This window comes from Schistocerca gregaria, chromosome 9 (assembly GCF_023897955.1).
Source record: "Schistocerca gregaria isolate iqSchGreg1 chromosome 9, iqSchGreg1.2, whole genome shotgun sequence".
Classification (NCBI taxonomy): domain Eukaryota; kingdom Metazoa; phylum Arthropoda; class Insecta; order Orthoptera; family Acrididae; genus Schistocerca; species Schistocerca gregaria.
Genome location: NC_064928.1, coordinates 220,939,978 through 220,966,183, shown reverse-complemented (window position 1 = coordinate 220,966,183; position 26,206 = coordinate 220,939,978). Strand labels below are relative to the sequence as shown.

Genomic DNA, 26,206 nt, shown 5'->3' with positions numbered 1-26,206 from the left:
CTCCCCTTTTGGGTGCTTCAAATTTGTTTTATCAGGCAGTGGAAACCCCTGTGACTAGGTAAGATATGATTCTCCACCAAATTTCTTTCACCAGAAGCACCATTACAGTACACTTTGTGAGCACATTTCTTGTTGTATTGTTTAGAAGTAATTGGAGGGAAAAACAGTGACAACTGAAGTCTGCATCAGGCCCAGAGTCATTTCCTGATGGCAACTACTTGCAGTGGACAGGAAATGTGTTTTGAAAGTCCAAGGTTGGCATAAATTTTCATTTGTCACAATAGTTATTCACACTGCCCGTTCAGCCTTTGTGAACATTGCTTCACTTACACCATTTTGTGTCACTATGTCTCTAAGCTTGATGGTCTGCAAAATGTATTCTTCAACAATCTTTGTCTTCTCTTCAGTGTTTGTTCATTGAATGAAAGAATTCTGACAGACTTTATTACACACTTGCACATAAAACTGAGAGAATATCATCTCAAATTTATATATGTTTGTCAACATTGTCACTCATGATGATAGTCAGCTGACTATTAGTTCTTACTTCTTTTTTGATTCAGAAGATCAGTAACTCAAATAGAAGTGAGAATTGTAGTCCGCCTCCACTCAATGATTGTATTTGTATACTTGCACTATAGACTGCTGCCACGGAATTGTACAGTTAAGTTAAGTGTCACTCAATAACTGAGTGTCTGATTAATATAGACTTTCATAAGATGAGTACGGGGACCTAATAGTTGCTGACAGGGAATTTTAGACAGTGTTTATACTTGCTGATTGCTGGCAACAGACTCAGTCACAGACAACATAGTGATTGTGTGCCTTGAATGCTCGCTATCTACTGACTGACTTAGAACTCTGCATACTGTACAATACCCCTGCACACAATATTTATCCAATGAAATGTTTCTCAATAAATTATTTATACCGTAACTGTCAGAAGCCTGTAAATATACACTAAATCATGAAGTTTTGAAAAATTACAGAATGGATAAAAGTTTGGAGATTTCATACTTATGTTCTATATGTATTATATGTGGACTATAGACCACAAAAGAGGAAAAAATGATAATCATGTTAGGAGTTGTATTATTGCAAATGGAACTAGATTTCACATCTTCATTGATCTCATCCCCATTGACATTTCAGTAAGCTTTCTTCTTTTCCTCCTTTCTGCTCTTCCAAGAACTAGCTGATTTGCTTGTCCCAGCCACAGACAAGGTTGTTGCCAATGTTTTCTTCATCTCCTATACCATCCAGTCTATATGACAAAAAACCTTTTGGCTTTCTTCTTTCTTGTATTCTGTTCCAGTGCTAGAGCTATCTTTCTTTAGTTTCATTGATTCCATCATCTATTTCAAAAATTTTCAGTCACATGTGCACATAATCATTTTTAAATGTATCTAGTCTCATTCAGCCTTTCATAGATCTCCAGAATCTCATTTCTGGTTCCCACATCTAAGGTTTTTATCAGTCATTGCTCATGCCTCTTAGCCATACTGCTAAACTGCCACAGCCAACCAGCACTTTACAAAACTTCATTCTTTCCTCTTATCTTGAGCTCTTAGATAATGTACTTTGGACTGTTCCACCTATGGCTTGGTACTTACTCAGTCTACAGTCAATATCAGTACCAGTGCTGTAAGTTGCATTATGGCCAAGATAATGGAAGTGAGACACTCACTCAACAGGACTGTTATGGTATTACAGAAAACTTGTAATTATCTGTGTTAATGTAGACCTGTGATTGCACAGATAACCTAAAAATTAGGATAATCCAAAATACATGTTTTTACCAGAAACTCTTTTTACCATCAATTTTCAGATTGGTTTAATGCATCCAAACACAAATCACTCTCCTGTGTCAACCTCTTCACCTTAAAACAGAATTTTCAACCATTATCCTCCATTACACCTTACTCAATATTATATATTCCAGTCTCTGTCTTCACCTGCAGTTTTTATCCACTACAGCTTTCTCAAGTACCACTGAAGTCATTTCTGGATGTCTTAACGGACGTCCTACCACCCTGTTCATTCTTCTTATAAATATTTTTTACGTGTTTCTCTTCCTACCAAATCTGTGGAAAAACCTTCTCATTTCTTATCAGTCCACTTAATTTTCATCCTCTTTCTACATTCCCACTTATTGCATTTACAAAATGTTTCATCACATTTGGAAGCCAACCACACATTTTATGCACTGCTTAATAAAAACAAACAACTTATTTATAAAATACACTACATTTTGCATCAGTTTCTTTCCGTTCACTTATGGGAAAATATCATTCAATATTTTCTTTTTCCATTCTTTATCCACTTTTTTTCACAGTGACTATCAGTTTTAGGAGAGTTGGTTTGAGCAAACAAAATCCTGCACACTCTAAGAACAGATCAATGCATTTCAGTACATTATAGTGCATTCCTTGATTGCCTCATCTTCACTCTCCTCCAGTTGCAAAACTTGATTCACAAACATAACACTATACTCAAAATGAAAGTTTTGGTTCTAATTATAGCAGAATATCTCAGGTTTCATAGTTTTATTTTTCAAAAATTGCCTTAGTCTGTACAGATAGTTCATAAACCACATAATCTGCACCTTCATTGACATTTTGCTGTATTCTGGTGTTCCACTTTAGTCAACCAATATATTTATCAGCTGGAAAGTATGGCAACAGGAAGGGATCAACTCAGCTGAAAATTAATTGCACCATTCTTAAACAGGAAGAAAATGTGAGTAAATGCAAAGAAAAGGACTGAGCAGTTTTAATGGATGAAATGGCCAACAGAACATTTTTGAAAGGTATATGAAAAAATAAAATGAAAATAGAAGGAGACAAAACCAGAAAGGAAACTGATACAGAATTAATGCATAATGTAAACAGGGAATGGAGGAAGCAAGACAATACCGGTACTGGTGCTTGAGATCACTGCCCTGTGCGTTTTCTGCACTTCACTTCCTTGACAAGGGTTAAAGACAAATTAATGTGTTCTGGTCATAAAACATTCAACAAGCTCCCATCTCAACATAAAGTAAGAAATTGGGAACCCCCTATGACTTCATCAGCAAATTAGAATTTTACCCCATTAGCCACTGTTCCTACAAATCATCTGAAAATGTAGACTCAGGGATTGAAAAGTTTTGTTAGCTACAGGGCAACTAGCAATGTCTGTTGTGAAGCTGTGTGACAAATACAAGTGTGCACAAAAATATGGGCCACCACAAACATATTACCACACAAAATATGCCACAGTAAAACCATTGGCATTCAAAACAGCTTCCAGTCACCAAATAATGGGTAAATACAGGTCCTGCACAGTTTTCAAAGTAAAATGGAAACAAGCATTTGGCGTCACTGACCGGGAGGTCCTTTACAGGGCAGGTCCGTTGCCTCGATGCAGGTCTTATTACATTCGATGCCACATTGGGTGACCTGCATGCCAGATGGGGACAAAATGATGATGAAGCCTGACACACCTGGGAATAGAAACCGGTCCCATAGGATAGCAATCAGTCACATTGACCGCTCAACTATCGGGGCAGAGGGTTTCTGAGGTACTCTTATACCATTTCACCTGGAAAATAGTGGCAAGCTCAGGTAACAATGATGGCGATGTAAAGCACACACCTGTCTCTCCAAAGTAGACAACGAAGGCTCAGTAATATTTAGATGTGGTTTTTTTGGTGGCCAGCGGAGTTGTTGTTTCATCCTTATGGTCACAAAACCAGCCCTGGATGATTCTGGCCATGTGAACAGAAACCCTGTTATCATGGAACAAGGAATGATCATGGGGAACAAACGTTATCTCACAAGATGTACCTGATCACCCAAAACAATCACACAGTCCTCGGCAGTAATGTAAGCTTAGAGTAATCCTGGGGCCCGTGGAATACCACAATATGGCTGCCCAAATCATCACGAACCATTAACACATTTCACTCGTGGGATGTTAATGCATCCAGGAGTTGGAAAAAGCGTGAAACAAAACTCACCCCATCATAAGGCATCCTTTCATTTCTTAACAGTCAAGATTTTATGACTTTGGCACCACATTATTTGCACCATGGATGAGTGGTCTTGGAATCCCACCTAACCCTTCAATTCCCTGCTCCTGGAGATCTCTTCAGGTTGTTTGTGATCACTGTTTTTATGAGTGTGCCATTCAGTTCTGCAGTGTCCAAGCAGCTGTCATTCACTTACTTTTGTGAAAATTCCATTCAGTGACTGTTTGTCATGATCACTTTCATCTGTGTCATGACGTAGTGGATGAAATGTTTCCACTTCCATGTAAGTGGTAGAAATCTTCAATGGAGGGCCTCTTGAAACACCAAACACTTTATTTATATTGCTTACAAGCACCAGCAATTGCTTAGCTCCAACACAACACACTCATAACTACACATAGCAATGCTCTGACCATGACTGGCACTTGCAATGTATTGAGGATATTGCACAGGCACCATTCAAGGTCAAATACAACAGCACAACCTGCAGGCTTCGATAGCATCTGAAGTTATGTTCAAGCATGTGTTTCTTGTTGTGTTTCCATCTTTTGGTACAACCCATTAACAATATACTAATATACTATAAATAGGTCACAGTACTTATAGATGTAAAAAATAATTTTTTTTTTTTTTTTTTTTTTTTTGAAAATTGCCTTGGAGTAACACAAGACAGTAAGAGCATGTACTAATCAAGGCAGGCTTTAAACACAAAAAAGTAAGTGGTCTGGTTTAAGCAACAGAAAAGGTAAATCTGGTTTACATGACTATAGCCTACATTTTTAAATAGATATCTAAATGAAACAATTAATATTATGCCGTCCGGCAACACCACAGTGATGTCATGTGAAAAATAGTGGTCAACGGATGGCGTCACCACAGTGGTGTCATGTGCAAAGTATCACTCAGTGGCTGGCGACACCACATTGGTTTCATGAGCACAGTATCACACAGTGGTCAAAGACAGCACTTTAGTATCTTTTGCATTCTGTTGGTGTTTTGTTTAGGTAACAGTAAGTTACACACACTGACAAATTTTTGTTTTTATAAATACTTGTGCCCTTTCATTACGGCTGACAAAAGAGACAATACTATTATTTATGATGAATGCATGAATGTCATGTCTCACATTCTGGACAACTTGGCCAATTTGGAAGAACACACTGGATAACAAAAAAATGAAAGTGAAGCAGAATCATTGGAAAATAGTGAAATACATCTAAGAATAATTCAGGGAACAAACTGATTTGGATGAATCAGACGAGGAAGACAGTGCACAGTGGTCAGACTTTGATTTACTGAGAACTAATAATAAATTCAAAGGATCTCCAGGTCCAAACATATTTCCAAAAGATACACAGAGCATCAAGAATATTGTAGGGTTGTATATTGGGAACAATGTATTTGAATATACTAATATATTAGCAATGAAACCAATAAGTACCACAGTCAAAATTGCAATAGAAGGAAACTGGATTAAAAAAATGCTAAATTGGTTGATGTTATGGCACCCGAAGTTAGAAAATGGTTTGGGCTTAATATCCTTATGGAAATTGTAAAAAAAAAGCAAGGATTGATGGTTATTGGTCAACGAATTCGTTGACAGACACACCAATATTTTGCAAACGGTGTCCCGCAATCGATTCAGACAAATATTATCATATTTACATTTTTCCAGCAACAACAATAAACTGGACAATGCCAACCAGCTTTTCAAAGTTCAATTCGTAATTGATTATTTTTCCAAAAAGTTTAAAGAAGCTTTTAATCTATGTCAAAACATCTCAACTGATGAAGGAATGATACCATGCCAGGGACAGTTAAATTTTCAAGTTTACAATCCATTGAAAATTAAGAAATATGCCATACTTTATTCAGATGCTGTGTGTTTTAAGTACAGGATACATTTCCTCATTCAAGATATATTCTGGTGCTCGACAGCCTTTAGTAAAACCACTGATGGAATTATTGATACCTTCTTATGGAAAGTGGCATCACCTCTACATGGATAATTACTATAATAGAGTAGTACTTGCAGAGAAGTTACTTGGAAAAAAAATCGAGTTTGTGGAAGGATATGGCAAAGTAGAGGATTTCTGGAAAAATTAAAGCACGCAAAATCAACATGTTTCAAGCTTGTCATTAATGGAGAGGTTAAGAACTTGCACAGGTATGGAGAGCTTCAGAAACTAAAATGATATGAATGATCTCTACTATATATAAAGCCACTTTGACTGGCACTCAGAGAAAATGTAGAAAAACCAATTACACAATTTAAAAAAACCTAAAAGTGTCTTACTTACTTTACATGTGGCAAGGGCCTTATCAACCATACACCTGCTCTATGAGCCTCTTCCACTTCTGCCTGTCCAATGTGCTATTTGTCCAGTTGCCATTGCTGTTCATCCTAGTTGTGTCCTCCCGAATGTTATCCGACCATCTGATTCTGGGTCTCCCTCTTCCTCTCATTCCATCTATTGTTCTGATGAATGCCAGTCTAGGTAGTCTATTCTCTGCCATTCTTGCTATATGGCCTGCCCAGTTCAACCTTCTCCTCTTGAACACTTCGACAATGTTATGGTGTTTGTACAACCCTCTTAATTCTTCATTTCTTCTTATTCTCCATTCCATGTTGTTTTTGTCGTATACAGGTCCAAAAAAATGTCTTAGAACTTTTCTTTCCAATGTTAACTGTTTTTCTTCATCTTTTTTTCTAAATATTAATGTTTTACATCCATATAACATCACAGGTAAAATGGTAGATTGATATAAGCAGATTTTGAAGTTACTGCTAAGTGATCTTTTTCTTACAATTTTGATAAAACTAAAAAGTGTCATGTTTCCTGTTGATAAATGGGCATCTATTTCTATATCTGTTCTGTTGTTATTACTAAAAAGACTTCCTAGGTACTTGAAGTGATCAACAGTCTTGAAATCCATCTACAGTCAGAGGTGCATCTTTTCTGGTTTTCTTACTTAAGGGCAGGTATTCTGTCTTTTCTTCATTAACATACAATCCTGTTTTCTCAGCAATTTTGTAGTAATTTTGCATCATTCTGATTAATTCTCTTTGGGAACTATTTATTAGTGCTACATCATCTGCATAGGCAAGTCTTGTAATGTTCACATCCTGTAGCTGGATCCCTTGTGGGCTGGTTTTAGAAAATTCTCTATTGATCTTCTCTAGGACAAGGTTAAATAAAATAGGTGAAATGGCATCCCCTTGTCTCAGTCCAGTGTACACCTTGAAATCTTCAGTTTCTCCTACCGGTGTCTTTATGTGACATAAAGTTTCATCTATACACATTTTAACTAATCTGATTAATTTTGATGGAATTTTAAATTCCTTTATTATATTTAGGGGTGTTGTCGGTGTATGCTATCATAGGCCTTTTTAAAATCTACTAATAATATGTGGGCATCTATACTGAATTCCCATGCCATCTCAGTTACTTGTCTTAGGGTGAATAAGTGATCTAATGTGGATCTGTTTCTGCAGAAACCGCATTGGTAATCCCCAATCAGTTCTTCTGTGATTGTTATCAGTCTGTCTAATAGACAGCTTCATAAGATTTTGTAGGTGGCATCCAGAAAGGCAATTCCTCTTTAATTATCACAAACAAGTGGATCATTCTTCTTAAATATGAGGCACACAATTGTATTAGACTACAAAAAATACATGAAATGTGTGGATCAGGTAGACCAATATTTGAATTATTGCTCTACGTAGAGAAAAACCATAAAATGGTCAAAAAAAGGTTTGTATGTACCTCTTAAACTGTCCATTATTTAATTCATTCTGTACATGTCAATATTTCAACACAGAACACAAGAGTCTCCTATTCCACAATTTTTTTTATTGAAAGTGTCTGATTTGTGGATAAAATAACATGTACCTGCTTCTGAGCAAAATTTGGAGGTTACCACTGCATCACGTACATCTCCTCATGATCTGGTTGACAGACTTTCTGGTCACATAAAGCAACACTTATTTCTGAAATGAATAAATGAAAATGAAGAAAACTGCCATGTATATTCCAAAAACAAAAAAAGAACAACAAACTTAATGTGCAAGTCTTGTGGAGTTGTGTTACATCTTGGAGACTGTTTTACTGCATATCATATGAAAGAGAAATACTAAGTACCAAATATATGAAACAAACAAATTTTGTATTTATTTATGTATGTATATCTTCAAAATTTCATAAAAGTAGGGGGAACAGGATTGAGAACTTATGAGAACTAATGATGAGATTAGTAAAAGTTAACAATTTATAATCTCCCAATAATGTCAAGAATGGCTGGCAACAAGCCGAGTAATCTAAATTAGCACTGCTGGTGCCAAGCAAATACATTTGTACGAGACATGTGGATGGCAAAGTGTTAATAATAAACATTAATCTTAAATCTTACTATTCCAGAATGCACACAGCTTGAAAGCCTTACGTGCCAATATCTGGGAGAAACAAGTGAGAATATAACACAACATTAAACATTTTTCCATTGTCAACGTATGTAATGATGAACTGACAAGCAACAAGTGAAGTGGGTAACTTATGCACTCTGTTGCAGAGTGGTAGAAGCCTAAACTGCTGTTTACATGTTTACACTTGACCTCATTACAATTCAGGAGAGTGCAGAGCCAAGAGACCAGAGGGTCGGCCTTATTGCTGGATTTTGAGGGGGTTTTCACTAGAGGACACTTTCCTCTACTCATATACTATAAATAGGATCAGTATTTATAGATGTAGAAAATATTCTCTGTGAATAATACAACTTTAATCAAGTGAATATTAAGCAACTGACAGCAGATGAACAGCAGTTTTCTTCAAAGTAGGATCTATAATAGTTTGTTGTTTGTACAATAATATACAAAATAAGTTTCTGTTATGTCTTTGCCTTATTTTAATATATACCTTAATTCATTTCATATCCCTGAAGGTTATTCTTCTTTATGGTATTTATGAAGGATGATGACTTTATCAATGGGTGAATTTCAGACATGCAATGTGTTGCAACATAAAGGTTCCTGAAATTGGACCTTCTGAATTATAAGTGTTATTGCAGTTTTTCTTTGATGCATAGAGACTAGGAGCTTTTTCAAATGTGAAATTTATAAAAGATGATTACAGTGACTGTCCTTTCCTTTGGGATTGAATCAGTGAAATTTTTGGAGACTCTCATTAATTCATATTGTAATTGTTTCCTTGCAGGTATCAATGAACCTAGGAAATCTGTCACAGGCAGAGAGCTACCAAATGCCAGATCTCTGAGGCAGCACTTACTGCCAGTTGGTCACTTTGATGATGAGACTAATACTATGATGGTGATGGCGTTTGGTGGTTTAATAACCCATGATGGGGCTCTCAGTGGAGACTGGCTTGGAGAGGGTAAGTGATATCTCATTACCTTATCTGCACATCTAATTGCTTTGAGTGAAGGGAGTTTCTAGCTCAACACAAAGCTCAGCAGAGATTCAATGAGTGAGGAGAACAAGACTGTTTACGGAAGTTGTGGAGGAATGTCTGGTCTTTCAACAAAATTGATAAAGGAGGTCGCAAAACTGAAATTGGCATTGCTGAATGAGAATTTAAATCTTATTCCTCGTGGACAGTGGGATCTTTAATTTCTCTACTCTTGGTAACAGAAACACGTTCCAGAAGTGGTTTAGCAACAAATGAATTGTTATGCAGATTCCTAAAAGTTACCCACAATATCCTCCAGTCTATAGCTACCAATTAATGAAAATTTACTACACTTTCCAGTCACATTAAGGTGACAACACATCAAAAGCCTGAATAACAACCTTCAGTAGTATGGACTGCTGTGCAGGAAGAGAGTCAGTGAGGTACCAACAGTGCGTGGACCCATGCCAGCTTCAGAGCCAGTTGAGGACTCACTGTGAACAGCCTGGTCAAGGTAGTCCCACAGATTCTCAATTGGGTTTAAGTGCAGGGAGTTTGGAGGCCAGGGGAGTACGGTAATCTCATCCTGGTGCTCTTCACTCCACAAGTATACGCTATGAGCTGTGTGACGTGTTGCATTGTCCAGCTGGTAGACATAATTGTGTCAAGGAAAAGGAAACTGTGTGCAGGCAAAAACAAAAAATTGAAAATCATGGATGGAGTAATGACAGTATTATGAAAAGAAAAGATTGTTGCTCACCATATAGAAGAGATGTTGAGTCACAGACAGACACAACAAAAAGACCTGCATACACTATGTGATAAAAAGTACCCGGACACCCACAAAAACATACTTTTTTCATATTAGATGCATTGTGTGGCCACCTAGTGCCAGGTAAACCACAACAGCAATCTCAGTAGTCACTAGACATCATGAGAGAGCAGAATGGGGTGCTCAGCAGAACTCACAGACTTTGAGTGTGGTCAGGTGTTGGGTGCCACTTGTGTCATTCATCTGTATGTGAGATTTCTACACTTCTAAACAACCCCAGGTCCAGTGTTTCTGATGTGATAGTGAAGAGGAAACATGAAGGGACACGTACAGCACAAAAGTGTAAAGGCCAATCTCGTCTGTTGACTGACAGAGACTGCCGACGTTTGAAGAGGATTATAATGTGTTATAGGCAGACATCTATCCAGACCACCACACAGGATTTCCAAACTGTATCAGTATCCACTGCAAGTACTATGATAATTAGGTGGGAATTGACAAAACTTGGATTTCATGGTCAATCAGCTGCTCATAAGCCATGCATCACACCTGTAAATGCCAAACAGTGCCTTGCTTGGTGTAAGATCATAAACATTGGATGGCTGAACAGTAGAAAAATGTTGTGTGGAGTGACGAATCATTGTACACAATGTGGCGATCCAATAGCAGGGTGTGGGTTTTGCAAATGCATGGTAAACATCATCTGCCAGCGTGTGTAGTGCCAACAGTAAAATTTGGAGGTGGTGGTGCTACGGTGTGGTCGTATTTCTCATGGAGGGGGCTTGCACCACTTGTTGTTTCTCATGCTAATATCACAGCACAGGCCTACATTGATTTTTTAAGCATGTTCTTGCTTCCCACTGTTGAAGAGCAATTTGGGGATGGTGATTGCATCTTTCAACACGATCGAGCACCTGTTCATAAAGCACGGTGTGTGGCGAAGTGTTTACATGACAGTAGCATCCCTGTAATGGGACCAGCCTGCATAGAGTCCTGACCTGAGTCCTACAGAACAGCTTTTCAATGTTTTGGAATGCCAGGCCTCACCGACTGACATCGATATGTCTCCTGAGTGCACCACCCCATGAAGAATGGGCTGCCATTCCCCAAGAAACCTTCCAGCACCTCACTGAATGTATGCCTGTGAGAGTGGAAGCTGTTGTCAAGGCTAAGGGTGGACCAACAACCACACTGAATTCCAGCATTACTGATGGAGGGTGCTATGAACTTTTAATTCAGTTTCAACAAGGTGTCCAGATAATTTTGATCACATAGTGTACATGTTGAGCTTTTGGCCAAAACTGCCTTTTTGTAAAGTTTAAGCACAACTCTCACACACATGACCACTGTCTCTGTCTGTCAAGTCTCAGGCCCTCCAGATTCCACAGTTTCAGCAGCCAGAGACAGTGGTCATGTGTGTGTGAGTTGTGCTTCTACTTTACAAAAGCTCAATATCTATGACAGTCTTTTTGTTGTGTGTTTCTGTGACTCAGCATCTCTCCTATATGGTGAGTAGCAGCCTTTCCTTTTCATAATATTGCCATCGAACTGCATGTAGGCCAGAACATGATACCCAAGGATATATGTTTACTTGTGTTTTTCCATTTTGCATTCCAGAATAATGAGATCACCCACAAAGTGCCAGAGGAACATTTGTCAGACCATAAGCTCCCTCCTCCAACATGTATCCCACTGCTTTCAGACATTTCATGCTGTTCGTGCCAATGGCCATCTGTCCAATGCAACATAACACATGATTCATCTTTAAAGGCCACCTGCGAGTGTTTATTGTACACTGGTGTCAAACACAGGCAGTGGTGACACACGTAATTGGAATGTCACTATGCACTATAGTAGGAAGAATACATGATTAAGTTTATAAGTGATTTGTGGGTATACAGTGTGCAGGATTTAGTTCACATAGTTGCCATCCATGGCATCAGTAGTGGCTCTGACCTGGCTGGGCACTGACTCAAACTGAGCTTAATCTCTCTCTCAAATTTCATCAAGTGTAGTGGTTGGTGGTTAGCAGCATACCAGCCTCTCAGTAAGCTATAGCCAGATGCTTTCATGGGTGAGGGACTTGGAGAACATACTGACCAGCCCAACAATCAGACACTCTCTGAATTGAGGCAGGGCTGGATTGGACAAACAATTTGTGGCCCGCATTATCTTATTGGAAGATAACATCATTGAGATCTCCAAGATAGAGTACAGCCTCCAGCCTTAACATATCAGAAATATTACAGCTGCTGCCCAAAACTACTGGCTAACGAACCCAGAGGCAATCATCTTGTGTTCTCATACCACCACACCTGTGGGCCTGTATGATAATGATGAATGCAGTCTGGCAATGTTTGCTTTCCTTGGAAGTCTCTATGTGTCACTACATCCATTATAATTCTCTAAGCAGAAAGAGGAGTCTTCTGAAAAGCCCAAGTGGTGCCACTTCTGAGTGTCGTACCAGGCACATCACTGTCTCTCTCTGCTGCTGCATCTAAGGTAACTACAGCAATGATCAGCATGCTGACAGACAGTAGTGCTACAGAGTGTCATCAAACTCTGTGTGTCAATACCTGTGCAACAAACAAGACCATTTCCTGACTCTGGATACTAGTACCTGATGTAGCAGTACAATTCTATGTGTCTGAGTGAACAAATGTCTGCCTTCTTGGGATGAACTGTGGGTTCACTGAGGTCCTGCATGGCATTATGTCCCTACAGGACTCATTCAGTTGGTATTCACCTAACACTCATGGCTTCCCAACCAAAGCAAGCAGTTCCATGGGATGATAAATAACAATCTCAACAGGCAAGTGTCTTGCAACAGCCATATTCCAAAATTTTCAGGTACATTTCTTTCTTCTTCTGCTTCTTCTTCTTGTTATTCTTCTTGCTTGAGGGATAACACAATCTTCTGGCAAAAAATCAACATTAAAATGTGATTTCTAAATGAGAATATGAGAAATCTGGTCCATAATCTTCCATTGCATAGATAATGTAGATCACATCAATACTACTTAGCATTACAATAAGTAATGCAACACCATTCTTTCTTGGCCAATTTCAGTTAGAAAAAAATGCAGAATTTGTTGTGGGACATCATGGAATATTCCTGTTTCAGCTCTTATAGTTTCATGAAATTCCAATAGGTGGCAACACTATACATATCATTCAAAATGGCTTCTGTAATGGAAGTACATTCCAAGCAGAGAGCTATCATCCAGTTTCTCTTGGCATAAAAATAGAACATCACAAATATTTGTGTATGCTTGCAGAATGTTTATGAAAACTTGGCAGTGAATAAAAGCACAGCGAGTTGTTGTGTGAGGCATATGTCATCATCTGACTGAGGACACACAAACCTGTCTAATCTCCCATGTGACAGCTCACTGCACACAGCTATGAATCCTGCAGTGTTAGAACTTGTGGACATTCTCATTTGAGGTGATCAATGAATCACAATCAAACACTTGCTGCTCAACTGACATCTCTGTTGGTAGAGCTGACACACACATTCACCAACTGAAGTACTCAAAGGTGTGTGCCTGCTGGGTTCCTCACCACCTAAAATAAGACCATAAAGAGCAATGAAGGACCATCAGTGCAAAATGGCTTGGTCATCATTATTCTGACCATAACAATTTTTTGTGGAACATCATCACAGATGATGAAACATGCGTTCATCCCTTTGAACTGGAAATAAAATGGCAATCCGTGGAGTGCTGCTGCACCACCTTTCCTCTGAAGAATAAGTTCAAAGCTGCACCCTTGGCCAGTAAAGTCACTGTGGCAGTCATCGTGGACTCTGATGGGATTATTCCATTCGATGAGTTCCCTCGTGGTGCAGTGATCAGCTCTGATGTGTAGTGTGCTGCCCTCTGGAAATTGAAGAAACAATTTCAGCGAGTTTGTCACCACAAAAATGCAAAAACTTTTCCTTCTCCATGATAACGCGAGGCCTCACATGAGTCTTGCACTGAAAGAAGCTAACAAAACTTTATTGGACTGTTCTTCCTCATCCAATCTACATCCCAGACCTCACACCTTCTGACCTGCATCTGCACAGCTCAATAAGGAAAACACTCCACAGGAAGCAGTACAGTGGATAATGGGTAGGTTATTGACGTAGCGAAACATTGACTCCGATGTTGACCGGTGGTACCGTGTGGGCATACAGGCCCTCCCAGCGAGGTGGCAGAAGGCCATTGCATCGAATGGAGATTATGTTGGAGAATAGGGTATTGTCACGAAAAGAATGGGGAAGAACATGGTGTATTGTAGTTCTGAATAGAACTGACTTGCTTTCAGAAAAAAAGTAACATTACCAGGTATACCGGTATGAAATGAGCATTAAGATACAAATGTGTCAATAGGGAACATTTGTTGTGAACGAGCCTTAATTTTTTTCATTTGGTTGGTATGACATCTGTCAAAGATACTTAGTACACATCAAGTCATGGAGCAAATAATATCATATGTTTTCATCATGTTAAGAATGTCGAATTTTGTACCAGAAAGTGATGATTTGCAGAAAGCTTTAATTTTTTGTTTTCATTTGAAAAAAAGTGCTGCAGAGTTGCATTGAATGCTTGTCAAGGCATATGATGATCGTGCTCTATCAGAAGCAACATGCAAAAGATGGTTTCAGCGGTTCAGAAATATGATTTTTATGTAAGAAATGAAGAACGTGGAAGACCACCAAAAAAGTTCAAAGACACCGAATTGCAATCAATATTGGATGAAGATGATACTTTGAATCAGAATCAAATGGGAACAATGCTAAATGTTGCAATTTCTGACTGTTTGAAAGCTATGGGGAAGATCGAAAAGTGTGGAAAATGGGTGCCACATGAATTGAATGAAATACAGATGGAAAACTGAAAAACCATTTGTCAAATTTTGCTTCAAAGACATGAAAGAAAATCAGTTTTGCATCGAATGGTTACTGGCAATGAAAAATGGATTTATTTTAAGAATTATAAATTGGGAAAGATTATGGGTTAATCTGGGACAACCATCAACATCAACCGCAAAACCAGATCGGTTCAGCAAGAAGACAATGCTCTGTGTTTAGTGGGATCAAAAAACTGTGGTGTATCATGAGCCTCTAAAATCCACTGAAACTGTGAATACTAAATTGCTGCAGACAACAAATGATGAATTTGAACTATGCATTGATCGAAAAAAGACCAGAATGGGCAAGAAGACATGACAAAGTAATTTTTTTACATGACAATGCACCTGCACACAAAGCAAAACTGGTTCAGGATACAATCAAAACACTTGGCTGGGAGCTGATACCCAACCTGCCGTATTCACCAGACTTGATCCATTCCAACTACCATTTGTTTTCATCAATGGGGCATGCATTGGCTGAGGAACACTTCAATTCATAGGAAGAAGTCGAAAGTTGGGTGTCTGATTGATTTGCTTCAAAAAATGAACATTTCTATTGGCGTGGTGTCCACAAACTGCCAGAAAGGTGGTCAAAATGTATAGAAAGCAATGGTCAATACTTGGAATAAAATGTTTTTATTTTTCAATTCAAAATTGGTGTTTCATTTTCACAAAAAAATGCTCATTTCATACCGGTACACCTGCTACTTAGCTGAACACTCCTTGTATTTTGTACACTTGCATTGCAATGCTGATCACTTGGATGTCCTTTTCTCACACATATCCTACAAACTGTGGTTTAAGAGAAACAGGTTAATTCCTTATTCCTATATTTCTGCAAAACATTTGACACAGTGCCAGACAGCATGCTGTTAACAAAGGTCCAAGCAAATGCAATAGCTTCTCAGAAGAGGAAGTGGCTCAAAGACTTTTTAAGTAATGGAAGCCAGTACATAGTCTTGAAGAGCAAGTGCTTGTCAGACACAAAGTTATCATGCAGAGTACCCCAAGGAAGTGTGATAGGATGCTCTTGTTCTTCATACACATGTATGTAGGAGCATACAAGACGATTTGCGTTCCATTTGTATCAGGTATGATGAATGAAATGTAAATTAACGCAAATGAGTAGGGAAAATAATCATATATTTTTTGAATACTGTATTAGTTGTTACTGTTGACAATGTCATCAGTGAAATTTGCTTGAATGTGATGTTAAATAGAACAAGCATGTAAGGTCAGTTGTAGTGAAGGTGAATGATGAACTTCAGTGTGCTGGGAGGTTATAGTTAATCTTTGAAGTAGGCTTTTACAACTGACTATAGAGTACTACTCACGGTTTTGGGATCCCCCACCAGGTCAGATTCTAGGAAGTCACTGAAGGGCTGCTATAATTGTCACCAATATGTTTGGCCAACATTTCAGTATAATGAAAATACTCTATGAATGTAAATGGGAATCTCTGGAATGAACAAGATGTCCTTTTCACTAAATACTACTGAGAAAGTTTGGAGTATTGGAATCACCAAGACACTTCAAAATTGTCCTACTATCATCAAAGTACATCTCACACAAGGACTGGAAAGACAAGATATGATAACTCAGGACTTCTAAGGAAGCATACAGACAATTATTTTTCCCTCACTCCATGTGCATGTAGAAGAGGAAAGGGAATGTCTCACATTGGTACGAGGTCTGTTCACTGAAGCACCATATGGTGGATTGCAGAGTATATGCACAGATGCAGACCTCAGCAGGGAATAAACTCCTACATCTACAACTATGTATCTTATCTCCATTGTCCTTATGCAAAATGAATGTTGGTGGGCGTAGAATTGTTCTAATTTTTCTGAGCAGTGTTCCTCAAAAAGAAAATTGCCTTCCCTCCAGGGATTCCTATTTGAGGTCTCAAAGAATCTGTGTAACACTAGCATGTTATTTGAACCTACCAGTACAAAATCTAACTGATCACTTCTGGGTTGCTTTCATGTCTTCCTTTAATCTGACCTGCTGCAGATCGCAAGCAGTACTCAGGACTGGTCACACTACCACCCTACATGTGGTCTCCTTTTCAGATGAACAACACTTTCCTAAAATTCTCCCAATAAACTAAAGTCAATCATTTGCCTGCCTCATCACAATGTCAGGCAGATGGTTCATACAGTCCATTTCAAATTTCTCTGCATTGTTATACAGAGATATTTAAACAATATGACTGTGTGAAGCAGGACACTACCGATACTGTATCCAAACATTACGGGTTTGTTTTTCCTAATCATCCACATTAACTGACATTTTTCCACATTTAGAGCTAGCTATCATTCATAACTTCAACTAGAAATTTTTTCCAGGTCATCTTGTATCTTCAACTTTGCCATCTTCCTGAACACCGTAGCACACTAACGGACTCTGCTGCAAACCATTGTTACAGATATTGGTTCCCTAATTTTATGAGTCTGTTCTTCTGCCCTTCTCATACACAGGAGTCATCTGTGTTTTCTTCCACTCACTTGGACTTGGGACTTTGTGCTGGGTGAGTGATTTGCAAGTAATGAGATGCTTTAGAGTTCTTTGTATACCCAAACTGGGATTCCATCCAGACCTGACAACTTATTTATTTTCAACTCTTTCAGTTATTTATATATGCTATGGATGCTATGTCATTCATAAGGGACATTGTGTGATGGTCAAATGATGGTATGTTTGTTCGATTCTCCTGTGTGAACAATTTCATAAATGCTAAAATTAAAACTTCAGCTTTAGTTTTGCTATCTTCTACTGCCACACCACACTGGTCAACAACTGACTGGATGGAAACCTTAGACCCATTCAGTGATTTTACATAGGACCAGTATTTTCTCTGGTCCTTGGCCCGATCTTCTGCTAAGGTATGATAGTGCTAGTAGTTATATGCTTCTCACATTGATCTTTTCACAAATCCACAACTCTCTTCTAACCTTTGCTAGCAATCATTAGTGTGTTCTTTTTTAAACCAAGAGTGCAGCAGCTTTTGCTTCTTCATCATTTTCCAAATTTTGTTGTCAAACCACAGTCGGTCTTTTTGTACTTATTGCATACACTATGTACATATTTGCCCAGAGCACAATTTGGAATCTGTTTCAACTTCATGCCAATTTGTTGAATGCCACTTCCATTCTGCTGCAACTTAAATGAATGAATAGTGCACCACTATTTGCTCCCCAATCACTGAGACCCCACAGAATTAATAATATGCTAACTGGACTGTGTGTCCAAGTTTATGTTGGTGCAAATCAAATGTGGCCCAGGCACAGTGAGTCACTTGAGAAAATTGGGAGAAAGCTGAAACTGAATTGTGTGATTCCTTCAAAGTTTTAAGGACTTCCAAAGATTCATAAGAAAGCTGTTCCAATGCTATCAATAATGAGTAACACTGGTTATCCAAATTACTCTTAGCTTAATTATTAACGCCTATGATGAGAAAATGAGCAAATCAGGCACAAAACTCTGCAGATTTCATTGACAAACTTAACCCTAGCACTACCAAGGCAATTTCCACAAAGTGCATTACTAACGACAGGGAAAGGGAGAGGGTTACTTTATGCCCACATTGAAAAAAGTTTTAAAAAATCTTATTTGTTGTTGACATATATTAACAACATACTTCTTAAAGAGGTATTGCTGTGGAAGCAGGGTCCAGATCCTAATATCATTTAGCACACTCTAAGCAATATCAACACATTTTGAACAACACGTACTACCAAGCTGGGGGTACTTCATACCCGCCACAAGAAATTTAAAAAATGGAAATTTCATTTATTGTTGTTCACTTTTACTCACAACATGCTTTTTAAAGATATATTGATGTACAGGTAAACTTTTGAATCTGAAAATACTGAATAGAATATTCACTATAAAAAGCAAAATTTACTACTAAAACTTTTTTATGATTAAGTTTTAACTGAAAAAATTAAAATAATTATAAACTGTGTTCCCAAAGGTGGTGTGTTCCCTGACAAGTTGAAACTGGCTGTAGTTAGACCAATACACAAAAAGGAGGAAATAAAGCAAGTACATAACTACAGACCTATTGCCCTAATCTCAAATTTCAGCAAACTGATGCAGAAAATAATATTGAAAATGTGCTGGAACATTACAACAATGCTGACATATTAAGTTATTTTCAGCAACATTTCAGATCTTGAAGTACCACCTCATCAGCAGTACAATTTGTCCATAATGTAGTTGAAAAACTAAATGAAAGATCACAAGCAGCAGGAGTGCTCTGGACCTCTCAAGGACTTTGATAGAGTACATCATGACATTCTCTGACCAAAAATTGTGAAGAGTGGTGTCACTGGAAAACTCATACAATTGCTAGAAATATATTTAAAGGGTAGACAGTAGTGCACTTAGATTACATACTGTAATGGAAATATACTAGAGATAACAAGGCCAAGTATAAGAAATATACATTTTGGTGTTCTTCAGGGCTCTATTTTAGGTCCAGTCCTAATAATATGCTATGTAAATAATTTCCCAAGCTCTCCTGACAACAAGAAATTGATCACTATGTATGCAGATGATACATCTGGTGTCTGCTATGCAGACAGTGAGCCCAACCTAATTGAAGAGTTACATAACTTTATTGAAAAGGCAAGAGCTCATTATGAAAGAGGCAACCTAAAATTAAACATAGAAAAAATAATACTATTCGTTTTAAACCAAGTTGTCCAAAGAGACAAAATACTGTGATTGCTGAAATTCTACCTAAAACCAGTACAGATGGTATATTCTTGGGTTTACGCATAGACTGACTTTCATGGAAGCAGCAAGTTAATTATGACTGTAAAAAAAAACACCCAGTCTGTACGCATTAAGAAGATATCACCATGTCTTAATTCTGAGACCCTAAGGGCTGTACATTATGTATTAGTGTAGCCTTTCTTGTCTTATGAAGTAGTACTATGGGGTGGGACGTGCCAAACTAACATGAAAAAGGTTTTCATACTGCAGGAGCGAGCCTTGAGGATCATAGCAAAAGTAAAACCACGAACTTCTTGCAAACCCCTATTCATTTGACAGAATGCCATGACAATTTATGCCATGTATATGCTAGAAACTATAATGCTAGTGAAAGAAGACACTAAGATCACAAAAAGAAACATGGTTATTTACAACTATGAAATAAAGCATAGAAAAGACTCTAATATGGTTAATGGAAGATTAACAGAAGATTACCAGTGGAAAGTTCCTATGACAAAGGAGCTGTTTTTAATAACTTGTAACCAAATGAAATTAATATGTCAACAGGGGATACTTTCAAAAAGTGAGTCAAGTAGTGGCTTATTCAAAAATGAATTTAAACCTGAATTTATCATGAATTTTAATGTCATAAGAAATAATTTAAGCTAAAAAGATTGTGATTTAATTGTAAAAAACTTTATAATTAGTTGAAAACACACATGCATGTAAAATTTGTGTTATGAGCAATAAATCGAAATACATTGCCAGAAAAAAATTTGTCCGCGTTTTTAGAGGTGCAGATTCACTCAAGTTTTATTGTTGCAACTGTGATACAGAGTACAGGAAATTATTACGTTTGCAGTTCAATATCACAAATATTTCTGAGGTACCAGGTATTGAACCATGCTGAAACACTCATGTTAGTGCGTTTTGTAGCCTCTATGGGAGAAAATACAGGCTTTGAGTTGAATGAGAGTTGTAGCTTATCACACAAAAGACCATAAGGCCTGGGATGGGGGCAGTGTGTCTTAGATGAATGCAGTCTATGAGGTAGTGCACACCAGGTCTATGTTGTATGCACAAATGACCATCACTAGTGTGCACGCAGAATCTGCTTTCATTCCTGCAGGCTGCAGTGCACCATTCCATCTCCCCAGTGACCCTCTGACAGCATCAGTCGACCGGTGCACATCGATTATGCTGTGGCGTGAGTGGATGATGGGCTAGGAGCGTGAGTGATTGTAGTCCCACTGCTAATACCTGGTTTGTAACAGTTCACATTGACATGACTGAGCTCACAAGCCCTCTTATCTGTGCTGTGGAAGCTGTACAATCCGCCAGTGCTGCCCTTACAATACAATGATCCTGGAACATGTCTATGCTATGTGGATGTCCAGAAACTCATCTAAGGGTGTTTGAATGTTCACGAGTTCACAGATACCAGCATTGTTGCACAACTGATGCAGCACATACAACTTGCACAGCTGTTCTCTAGAAGGACCATCCTTCCACTTGGGAGACCAAAATTTGACCCCTTTTTGAACTCACTCAGTTGGCTGTAGGAAGCACAAGTGCATGTCCATGTCATGGTTGCTTGCTTTTTCACACATTTGCACCACACTGAACCTCCTGGCTGTGAGCATTCCCTGTTAAAGGACAGACACAGATGGTACTCTGGTAGCCATGCCACTATGCTTCCTGTTGGTGGACGATGTTGAAACCATTATCAGTAAATCCACTATGCTCCAGGTGGCATATGCCATGATCAGAACAAAACTGATGTCATCTTTCCAGGAGATCAATTTTTTGTGGCAGTGTATAAAGTAACTGATTAGATTACAATATTTAAAAAAAAATGAGCCCAAATTACCCATCCACACCTTGATATTGCAAGGGTTAAATCACTGATTTAATAGTCAACTTGGATGTGATGCCTTTATTCACAAAGGTTCCCCTGTCAGAGTCCTTACTTGGCAAAAGTTTTAGTAAAGAGGTCTCAGCTTTATTTAGACATGTTATGATCTCAACATACTTTATATTTAGTAATGAATTTTTTGAACAGACTGATGGTGTCACCTTGGGTAGTCACCTGTCACCTTTGGAGTCCAATTTGTTTATGGAGTACTCTGAGGAAAAGATGCTGGAAACTGCTAGTCTGTAAACCACAGTAGTTTGAGGCTATGTACATGACACATTCATAGTGTGGCTCTGTAGTGAAGATAAATAACAAGAATTTTAAAACCATTTGAACCCCATCCATTGGCAAATCCACTTCACAATGGAAATAAAATAGGAGGGATAGGAGGGTTACCTTCTATTTTTATATTTTGGTTCAGCCTAAAGATTGTAGTACTTTGGTATGTGTGCTATATCAGAAGCCAATGCATGCTGATCTTTATTTTCAAACAACTGCCACTGTACTTCCCAGGCGATGAGTGTTCTCAGAACTTTAATACCCAGAGCACATTTCATTGCTGATGAGGGCAGTCTGCAAAAGGAACTTCTACACTTAAAACAGCTTTTGAAGGTAATGGATATTCTCCACAGCAGATACGAAGGAACTATGAATAAAACCAAAAATCGGCCTAAGGAATACAGAAGACAACAAAGAAAAGTTTTAATTCATTTTTTCCTACCATGGGCGGGAAGCTATCAACAAAAATATGACAGATTCTAATCTAGTGTAAAATAAGTGTTTGTTCTCCCTCCATTGAAGACAGCAGCATTCTTGGCTTCCACTAAAGATGATTTAATGCTACTGACTGCTTGGGTTTAAAAGTTCCCCTGAGTGTGTGGTCTTTCATATGTCAGGCAGGTGGTTCATACAGTCCTTGAAAAGTTCATGGAACATTTCAGGTACACCTGCCTCATACAGCCCAATACCCCCAGCCTTGGCAGAGCAATACATTGTCACTTGTCACTCTATGCTGTACAAAACTGTCGAACTCCTTGTATCAAATTCATCTTTTTGGGACACGGCAGTGAAAAAAGCAGTTGAAATTCATTTGATGAATAATTTTAAATATATACCAGTTTAAGGTCCAAATCCAAAATTTAATTTAATAAACTTTCAAAGGCTTTGCTACAGTGCAACTCAGAATTATACATTGACTTCCCAATGTAGATCAACCACATAACCAAAAATGAAACTCATGCATCTTTGCTGTCAGTCAACACCTCCGGTGCTTGTATATCTATAGCCACATGCAGATTGGAATGGTCCATGGGTTTAAAGGGGTGAGACAAGTGTAGGGCCAGTCTTCTGAAGATGGCCAAATGGTACACAGCTGAAATATTAGAAGAAGAAGAAGGACTTATGCTCTGTAATTTAATGGAGAAACTGCTGAGTCATTCAGTGGTATAATGACTGCAGTAAAAAGATTTCCAAGTTTTTGAGTTTTCAAGTATTCAATTAAATAGTTACATTTCTCCTTCTTCAGTTCTTTGGTTGGCATTTATATCAATTTCCATCTTTAATACAATTCAACCTTTACTGCAGTAACTTGCCATCAATGGCTCTGCTCAACCACATGTACAATTCTATACATAATACTGCTTAAAAAAATTACATATTGCAAATGCCTAAAGATAATATTCACAAGTCATAAAAGGGGATCTTGTTACAATTATTCTTTAATACAATTTGCAGTGAATGTCAACGACCTTGTTAGAGTAAACTTTTTACATCCAGATTTTAACTTTTAAATAGAAGTAATTTTATACTTGGGCCACATATCACAAAGGGTTTTTTATTTGACTTTAGTGGCATTAATAACAATATTTTTGTGAAAATGGAAGGAATTTCAGTTATTTTGAATTACTGACTCTAACAATAAAAAAAATTTCAGAAAAAATAATGGTTAGAAATATATTACAACTTGCAGTTTTTGTGTACGAACTTGATATTTAATTTCATATAGTTCATGCTATGAAAAACTCTTTTCAGTTTACAACATAGTTTTTCATACATTTTTATGATCAAATATGTTCAAGAAAAAGTCTCATTTTTAATAAAACAGCATTGAAATTGTATTCACATTTTTGAGAAATGTCATTTTTTGTCTTAATATATGAAATTTTCAGATATTTTAAATAAATATTCAAGAATTTCATGAGTAAGCAAGATACAAATGCAACAGTATTTTCTATTGATACATGTGTATATTAATATAATTGACCTGGTAGTAATAAGCAGTGAAATGCTGATCAGGTGTATTGTGTTCTTCTCTAAAATGAGTGTGGCATTAGTGGATCAGCTTTTATGCAAAAATGAGTGTGACAGTGTAGTTCTGTTGCAGAATCAATGAGCACTTCTAAAAGATTTAAGTATGCAGTTGTCACACCAATAGTGCTGTGACATTGTGATAACTACTTTGGCTAGTATATAATGTAAAATATTTTGTGTTGTGTGAACATACCACAATCTAGATCACATTTTTTTTACTCTAATGGGCATCTTCACATCTAATATAAAAAGAGGATGGTAGCAGTCCACAGTACCATCTGTTTGACAAGTGCTCACTGATTCCAGTGACCGATGCTGACATTGTTTCCATAGTTTTCTTCTGATGGTGGCCTACTGAGGTGTAAATTGGTAGTTGCAATAAAAGCCCATGCTGTAAGCTGTGCTTTGTTCATTAAATTATAAAAAAGATCACTGTATCTTCCTGGTGACACTATGCTGTATATTTCAGATGGACAGTACATAATGTGCTGCTCACATAATGCAACTTCCCTCCCGTGTAAGGACATCAGTGTTGGCTGCTACCCAGTTAAAATACCAGAGGATGATGAGTTTTACACAGAAAAAGGAGTAAAGTGTATGAGTGTCGTGAGGACAATGAAGATGTACACATTGGGAGGATACTTGGGCCCTGCACAACCAGTACGTATGGCTCCACATGCACATCTTCACTTGCTATTAGATCTGGTTACTAACTGTCACTTTGTGTTTCAGGTTAGCTCTGCAAGCCACTATCTAGATGCTTCTTTCATGTATGGATCTGATGAGAGGCATGCAACTAGAATAAGGGAATTCAGTGGAGGGCGACTTACGACACGGGTCCTTGCTGATGGCAGAAAAGTGTTGCCCCAGGTCAGCGACTCAGTAGCCTCTTGCAGTGTGCCCTCTGATGAAACATGCTTTCTTGCTGGTGAGGATGGCCTCATTTCTAATTTCAGTTCATATGTAATTACCTAAAATTCTTCTGTTGTAGACGGCAAGGGACTTGCAAGGGTCAACTGAACTGACAGACATCTATAGTTAGGTAGTTTAATGTTCCACAGGTCATTTTGTATGATAACTCATAATGGTGTGGAATGAGTCATTTTACTTTCACATTTAAAATTAATAAATGTGGCTGCAAACTGAATATATAGGACACACAGATGTGAGTAAGTAATTCCTAATGACCACCTTTTATACATAATAATAACAGGAATTCTTCTACAGAACAGAAGGACTTTTCAAGGAGAAACCTTTTCAATTTGATCTCAAATATTACTTTGCTGTCCGTCAGGTGGTAAAAAGTTTTTGTTGGAGCATTGTGCACCCCTTTAAGTGCTAAAGACAACTTAATATGGATTAGTGAATGTCATTTTTTAGGTATTGTAATTATGTACTTCATTGTTTGTTTTGAACTGTGGTGGATTATTTACAACAAACTTCATGTGACAATAAATATACTTGGAAAATATCAGTTAGAATGCGCAAGTCCTTAAGCAGATGTCTACAAGATGATTGTGGATGTGCACCACAGCACATTTTTGAGCAATGAAGACTTCCTTTCTTAAAAATGAGTTACTCCAGAAAATTACAGAACAAAAATATGCAAACTATGTCATCTTACTTATTTGTCTTTCCCCAGGATCTGCAGTGATTCTAAGTACAAGTGTAGCTGATATATGTTGTTTTACAAGTTCCAATATGTGCCTTTTCTAGTTTAAATTGTAATCAATATGAACACCTAAGAATTTTTAAGTTTCCACCCTATATCTTATTTCCTCACCATGTGCTACACTTATCATTGATGCAGTGCTGACAATATTAGATGAGTTTCATTATTTGGGCAGCGAGGTAACTGCCAGCAGTAGACATAAAGAGGACATAAAATACAAGCTGGCAACAGTAAGAAAACTTTTTATGAAAAAGAGAAGTATTTGAATATCAAATATGAATTAAAGTGTTGAGCAGTCTTGTCTCCAACTATTTGTGTCGTACATAGGTGTACATGCAAATGAAACATGAACCATGTACAGTACAGATAAGAGTAGATGAGAAGCTTTTGAAGCATGTCATTACAGAAGAATTCTGAAGGTCAGATGACTACATTGGGCAACACAGGTAGAGGCACCAGATCAAACTAGACCAAAAAGGGTCTCATGATACAACTTGACTAA

General features: G+C 37.8%; 1 protein-coding gene across 1 annotated transcript in view; it reads left to right on the top strand.

Annotated features, from left to right (window-relative positions):
* LOC126292017 (peroxidase-like) overlaps nucleotides 1–26,206 on the top strand; it is a 176,853-nt gene that overhangs the window by 92,531 nt on the left and 58,116 nt on the right. The window contains exons 5-7 of the mRNA XM_049985809.1: nucleotides 9,223–9,399; nucleotides 24,502–24,692; nucleotides 24,765–24,960. Of these exons, the coding sequence (XP_049841766.1) occupies nucleotides 9,223–9,399; nucleotides 24,502–24,692; nucleotides 24,765–24,960 (564 nt within the window). The remainder of the gene's footprint in view (nucleotides 1–9,222; nucleotides 9,400–24,501; nucleotides 24,693–24,764; nucleotides 24,961–26,206) is intronic.